This window comes from Gossypium arboreum, chromosome 6 (genome assembly GCF_025698485.1).
Source record: "Gossypium arboreum isolate Shixiya-1 chromosome 6, ASM2569848v2, whole genome shotgun sequence".
NCBI classification, from domain to species: Eukaryota; Viridiplantae; Streptophyta; class Magnoliopsida; order Malvales; family Malvaceae; genus Gossypium; species Gossypium arboreum.
The window spans coordinates 140,840,800-140,848,528 of record NC_069075.1 but is presented as its reverse complement, the minus strand read 5'-3'; the positions used below and the strand labels follow the sequence as shown (position 1 = coordinate 140,848,528).

General features: G+C 30.4%; 1 protein-coding gene across 1 annotated transcript; it reads left to right on the top strand.

The window, feature by feature from the left end:
- Positions 1 to 3,084: 3,084 nt before the first annotated feature.
- Positions 3,085 to 4,275, top strand: LOC108484530 (strigolactone esterase D14). The gene is made up of 2 exons (XM_017788349.2): positions 3,085 to 3,517; positions 3,716 to 4,275. The coding sequence occupies exons 1-2, from the start codon at positions 3,147 to 3,149 to the stop codon at positions 4,143 to 4,145; spliced, it is 801 nt and encodes a 266-aa protein (XP_017643838.1). The 5' UTR covers positions 3,085 to 3,146; the 3' UTR covers positions 4,146 to 4,275.
- The last annotated feature ends 3,454 nt before the right edge of the window (positions 4,276 to 7,729 follow it).

Sequence of the window (7,729 nt, the reverse complement as noted above, 5' to 3'; positions counted from 1 at the left end):
GTCGTCGATGCTAGTGCCATTGTCACCTTCTCACCATCTACAACTCCCTTCTCCCTCTCTCCTCAAAATACCCTTACTCTTGTTCCTTATTGCACTTTTCGCCTCCTATTATCGAGTTTTCGTCAATGTTTGTGTCGCCGACACCTTCAAATTAAATGGATTTTCTTTCTTTTACATTCGACAAGAGGAAAAAGATGAATGAAAAATGATATATTTTTTTACCTTATTTTAACTTAAATAGTTAGATTAGGGCTAATTAACTTAATTAATTTAAACTAATCATGCTTTAATTAACATTAAACTAATCTTAATTAACATAAGTGAGAGATGTCATCATAAGCCACTAAATACTATTGAAAAATGGTTAATTTACTATTTTTATTTTTTAGCTAATTGCAATTTAAGCCTTTATATCTTTGGCCAATTAAAAACCTATAACGATAAGACTTTTACAATTTAGTCCTTGTACCCTAATTAAGCAATTAATAGATAAAATTGAACGAAAATGAGATTCTGAAACTGTCTTTTCTGGTATCATTGAAAATCAGGTTGTTACAAACTCACTCGTTTTGTCTATGTTTAACTAAATGGATTCAATGCATTCTAAAACTTTAAAGTAAGCTTCGAGAATGACAAGATTGTCAATAATGGTTACAACACACCAATTCGTGTTCTTAGTCCTGGTTGTTGCTATTTGATTATGTGGTTTTGACAATCATGATATGGCTTGTATTAGTGACAATAACATTTTCTCGGCCAATATCTTATGCTTGGTCCAAATATGTTTTTAGTGTAACTTGATTTTTGTCAAGTGTTCATTCAACTTTCTTTGATTTGTATTTTCAATGTAATTATAAATCAATGAAAATCATGTTGAATAAAAATAATATTCAAACCAACAATGAAATAAAAAAGTGACTCGCTTGATTGAAGAAAGCCCTTTTACTCTTTTGAACTACTTCTAAGGCTACCCATCTAGTCACTTAACCTAGAACATACAAGAACTCTAAAAAGAAAGTCAAGTGATGAAACCATGGTCATCTATATTGTATCAATAATAGTTTTATAGGTTGGTATACATTGTTTCTTTCTTAAGCCAATATCAAACAACTTAAGTTTCATCTTCATCAAAATTTCAACATGTTTAAGCTATTTTATCGTATTTCAATTCGTTTCAATCAAGACTAATATATACCAGTGCATCACCAACCTATACCAACTTAGCTTGGTCCATTGGAAATGGTGCTAATATTCGTTGCTCGAAAGATTCTTGGATCCCATATACTGGTCCTTTAATTTCGCAAATTCCCTCCTATGCTATTCTTTATTTGGATTGCACTCTAAGGGATTTGGTAAAGTTTGATAGTACTTGGAATTTGGATCTGTTTCGTATATGGTTGTTTGAAGAAGTGATTAATCGTATTGTTAGTGTCCCTCCTCCTCATCCTAATTCGGGGTAAAATAGGATAATTTGGGCTCATTTGGCCTTAGGTTCCTTTTTAGTACGTAGTGCGTTCTGGTCTTTAAAAGAAGGAACTTGGAATCTTGAGAAGAATTTTGGAAGAATTCATGGAAGTACTAGGGTCCATAAAGAGTGAGATTTTTCCTTTGGTTGGCATTTAAGCGGAGACTACTAACGAATTTAGAGTGTACATAACGGGGGATTGGATATAACTATTCTTGTCCTATATGTGGGTATGGAATTGAAGATAGTATTCATGTGCTTCGGGATTGTCTGGTAGCAAAGGAAGTGTGGATGTATATGATTCCAATAGAGCATCAACAAAGATCCTTTTCTTAAACTTTTCAGGTTTGGTTATCTTATAACCTTGTTGTCATATAAGGCTGCAAGATCAGGGCATTACATGGTCGTGTCTTTTTGGATTAATCGCTTGGCGTATCTAGAAAAATAAAAATCTTTTCATCTTTCAGAATGTTACTTGGTCGGCAATTGAAGTTGTTGAAATCTCTATTAGTTGGGCTCAATAGTCACAAGAATAATACTCTTAGTTTGGGATATAACTCTCATGCTGATGGTATGTGGGTCCATTTATTCATTTATGGCATAGTGGCCAGAGCTACATGAAATGCTTCTGTTGGAGGTGTGTTGCAGGATCAACTTGGAAATTAGATTTTGGGATTTAATCGTTATTAGGGTATATATACGCATTTTGAGGTTGAAATATAGGGTATCCTGGATGGGTTTCTCGTTCTGTTAAATAAAGGGTATAGATGAGCTACAATTCAGACTGATAATCTTGATATGGTTCAGGCTTTAATTGATATTAGATTGGAGGATTTAGGTATCATTGTGGTTAGAATGGTCCAGCGAGTTATGAGATCTGAAGGACAATGACAGATTAAATATGTAGTTAGAGAACACAACATAATTGAGGATTGGTTGGCTAAACTTAGTCTAACGTTGAAGTCAAATTTAAAAATTTTTGATATGGCTCCTAATGAAATCTTAAAAGTTTTACAACAATACAAAGCGAATGGTATTTTTAAGCAATTGATTTGATGTAATTTATTTTTTCATTTTGTCAAAAAAAAAAGCTAATTTTTATAACTGTAACTTAACTAATTTTCACTATTACATTTTAAAATGAAGTAATTATTAGATTAAGCATTAAATCTAATTACTACTTTTAAATTGAGGTTATATATATAATAGAACTAGAAATCAAACTATAAAAATATTTCACCATATCGATAAATTTGAAACGAAACACTAAAACACAATTCTATTAATATATTCATCGATACAATATTAACAACCAAAGATTGTACAATGAACTTGAAATTAAAAACCCTAAACCCAAAATTCCCAATCCCAGATCCGTTCAAACTCAATTTTATAAAAAAATTAAAATTCTAAATTCAAAAAATCAAATTAAAAAAAAATCCAAACTCAGAAAAAACCCACCAAAAACAACTTCACCCAAGAAAACATTTGAGCTGTACGGCATGCCCCATCAATACACTTATATCAGATAAGACCACCATCACTATCAAAGTCATTAACCCTTCCACCAATGGCAAAAACCAATATAAATAAATGTCTAAACCAGTAAAAAACAATCAAACAAACCCTACATCCCCAAGTCAAAAACACATTCCCGCTACAGAAACCCCCCAAAATAAACATGGCAAACACCCTTTTAGAAGCTTTCAACGTACGAGTTGTCGGCTCCGGCGACAGAATCCTTGTCTTGGCTCACGGTTTCGGTACGGACCAATCGGTTTGGCAACGGATTCTCCCATTTTTCACACCTAATTATCGTATAATCCTATACGACCTCGTTTGTGCCGGCAGCGTCAACCCCGATTACTTCGATTCCACTAGGTACGACACTCTCGATGCTTTCGTCGACGATTTGCTTAATATTCTTAAAGCTCTCGGCGTTCACCGTTGCGCTTACGTCGGCCACTCCGTCTCCGCCATGATCGGTATCTTGGCTTCCATTCGCTGCCCTCAACTCTTCTCCAAACTCATCCTCATCGGCGCTTCTCCCAGGTAAAACGGAAGGAAAAAAAATTGGCCTTTGTGGTTCACCGGTGAAATATGTTAAAATTTAAATATTCAAAATTTCAGGTCTAGAATTAGACCTAATAATAAAGGATTGAATTAAATCAAAAAGACTAAATTTAAAGTTTCAGCATAACACAACGACTAAAATTAGAGTTAGACCAAAATGAAATTTATGGTTTGCAGGTTTCTCAATGACGAAAATTACCACGGAGGGTTCGAGCTAGGCGAGATTGAGGAAGTATTTTCAGCAATGGAAGCCAATTACGAAGCTTGGGTCAACGGGTTTGCCCCAGTGTTGGTGGGGGCCGATGTGCCGACGGCGGTTCGAGAGTTCAGCCGGACACTTTTCAACATGAGACCGGACATATCATTGTTCGTTTCAAGGACGATATTCAACAGTGATCTGAGAGGGGAACTCGGGAAAGTGAGAGTGCCGTGTTGCGTGATCCAGACGGCGAAAGATGTGTCGGTTCCGGCATCGGTGGCGGAGTATTTAAAGACCCATCTTGGGGGACGAACCACGGTGGAGATTTTGAGAACAGAAGGCCATTTACCGCACTTGACTGCGCCGGTGTTGCTTGCTCAAGTGCTCCGGCGAGCCCTTCCGCGGTGAGTTTTCTAGTGTTTTTTTACTTCAACAATGCCAATTGGACCCAATGGGTCGGATTTTTATTCTGGTGTTGATACAGTGATAATTCAAACCCTTTTTCTCTTTAACGTAATCTCTATGTTGAAAAATAAAATCTAATTTCTTAATTTTCTCCTAATTTTCTCTTAAAATGAAAAAAAGAAGATAATTCATGCATAGATATCAATTGAGGAAAATGTATATTTTAAGGGTCAATTAACTAATTAACCCATTTGAATTTTTCAATTTTACATCATTTTAAGTTATTGTGATTTTGAGTTTAAGTAGTTTGTTGGGTCATTTAAATTATACTTTAGTTGAATTGAATATAGTCAAATTCGCATTGGGTTTAATCATTTTAATCAGTGTGTATCATTTCAATAATAAATCGATGCAATTAACTTTATATTCAAAATAATATATAGAAAATGAATAAAATATCTAACTTTTATTATTATGGTAATAATAAATCATAAATTTGTATTTTTTTATATATACATAAATTTGTGGACGTTAGGGTCCTTGGGATTTTTAAATATTATTTTATCATGATATTTTTCCCTCCCATAGGATTAGGATAAGAATACCCACGTGATTGTGACGTGACGAGAGGATGCTTTTCGCTATAAGAATAGTAGTATATTAAGAATTATCTAAAAGTAAATTAATTATTTTTAAAAATTATTCACTTTTATTATTAAAATTTATGTTGTTAATAGAATAACTAAATAATTATATGTGTAATATGTCACGTGTATCTTATTTTAACATACAAATATCAAATTTTAATAGTAGAAATAATTGAAATTTTTAACAGAAGAATTAATTTTTTATCTGATATATAGAGATTAATTTATCTATTTTTTAATAGATAAAAGAAAATATAATTAGACTTTTAATACAAAAATTTACTATTTTAATTTTTTCCTTTAATTTAATCTTGAAATTTGAAGTATGTTTCTATTTATTTTCTTTATTTTCATGACTGTTAATAATATTATATATATTCAAGCTTTTTATAATTAAATTATTTTTAACCAAAACAAAAATTAATTAATGATTAATTGAGGTATGAGCTTTGCATAGGTTTTTTTTTTATTATATATTTTGAATTGGTTTAAACTTGCATTTAAATTAAGACTTGGTATTTGATGTATTAGTAATATATTTTTATTTTACAAGTATCTTTAAAAAATTGTGACGTGCCTATTTTTTCTATTTTTAAAATATTTTATTATATTTTCTCTCATTTAAATATAATGGTTAATGTATTATTTGGAATCTGAATTTGATTTTCATATTGGGGTTTTAATTTTTTTTGTTTAACTTAATCCTTAAATTTGGCAATTGCTCTCACATTAGATTTTGATTTTTAATCCAAATTAGCCCCTAAACTTGACAATTAATCATATATTAGGGTTTGAATTTTTTTTTATCCAAGTTAATCCATGCTATTTCCTTAAAAAAAGTTTAATCAAAATAAGTTCAAACCCAAATATGAAAATAATTGTCAAGTTCAGGGACTAACTTGGATAAAAAAAATAAGCCCTAATGTGGGGACGATTATCAAATCTAGAGACTAACTTAGAGAAAAAGATTCATACCTCGATATAGAAACAATTACCAAATTTAGGCCTGAAACAATGCATTAACCCTAGATATAACTATAAGAATATGCAAATATCTATGTGTAAATAATTTAAATGGATGTACCATGAATTTTTTTTGAATCAATTCGAGTTAAATGAAATTTGAGTCGAGTTTAATCGAGTGAAATTGTTTAAGTTAAATTAAAATATAAACATTTTAAATTAAAATATTGTTACAATATAATTAATTCTATGTCAAAGCACATAAAATTAAAACCATATATATTTTAAAAAATAGTTTAATATAATAAATTAAAATTGATAATTTACTTGTTTAGGTCCTCAAATTCACCATTTTGAAGAATTTAAAAAAATTATGAAATTTTGGAATTTTCAGGGATCAAAATATTAATATGTTATTCAATTTATTTAAATTGTAAAATTTAAATTGACTCGAAATTTGAAAAATCAAATTATTTATTTGAATTAAGTCGAAAAAATCCAATAGAAAATAATAATTATAAAATGTAAATATTTGGTGAAAGGCTTTTGTATAAATACGTGGCGGCCTCATGGGCCGTGATAGCAACAAAATTCCACCACAGCCCAGAAGATATTTTGTGGAACTAATTTGACATTTGAACAGATAATTTGAAGGAGACCAACATTGAAAGGTAGAGATTCAAATTGGTTGGATTCGATCCGATTTGATTCGATTTTTTTTTTAAATTTTTAGATCGTTGATGATAATTCGGTTTTATTTAGTTTTCGATTTCTTTATATTATAAAGAAGGTTTTGTTTCAAGATAAAATTGCTTAAAAATTGTATCACTTAAAAAATGGTACTGTTAATCTTATTACAAAAGTATTTTAAGCCATGTCATTATCTACTTGAACAATTATGCTTATCTACTTGAACAATTATGCTTAGTTTTTCGTGGATGTTGCAGCTGAAAAGTGCTTTTTAAATTGTTATTAGAAAACGTGCTGTGAAAAATATAGTTTATTAATTTTAAATGTTTAGTAATGTTGCTAAAAATTGCAATTGAAGGTTAAAATGTCCTTTTTTTCTTTTAACATAATAATTGTTATACCACTTCTTTGACTTGAACACGTAGTAACATGAGAAGCGATTAGAAAGACGCCCATAGGCAGCCCTCCACTTTATATCGTCTGGATGATTAATCAATGACCAACTACTTGTATGCTTCGTATCACACACGAGAGGAATCATCCATCTTTAACCACCCGGTTGGGCTCTTCGATAGGTCATCCATTATTAACGAGTGTGTTTTCCTCAAGAGGAGACCACTCAGGAACCACCGCTTACCCATTAATACCCTAAGATACAACATAAAAAGGGCCTCCTCTTCTTTCTCAACAAACCCTAAGAGACTAAGCTCTCATCCCTCTCCTCTTCATTCTCCTACTTTTTTGGTTCTCTGCCCAACAAGGGTAAACATGCCTTACTTACACCACCACCTTCTCTTCCCTTGTTGATACAAGGTATCAACAATAGTGTAAAGTAAAAAATTAGTTAAGTTATATGATATTTAAATAATTTAATATAATGATTCATGAAATATAAATTTTAAATACCTTTTAAGTAACTAATATAAATTATTTACAAAATTAATGGTACATAAAATATTTTAAAATTTTAAAATATAATAAATGATAGTTAAATAATTTAATATAATGATACATAAAATATACATTAATCTAATTTTTATATACCTTTTAAATAGTTAGTATCGGGAGAGGTCTACTTACATCAATGTAAAGCGTTTCTATTTTACTTCCTTTTGCAACTTTTTATATCATTGATATTTAACAATCTAAATTGTTGAATTTATATCAAGATATTTGCATTTATCATGCAAGTAAATTTTTAATCAATCGATATTTCCATCATATTGGTCTAAAATATTGTTTATATGAATATATATTTAACGGTTATTTTTTTAAATAAAATGAATA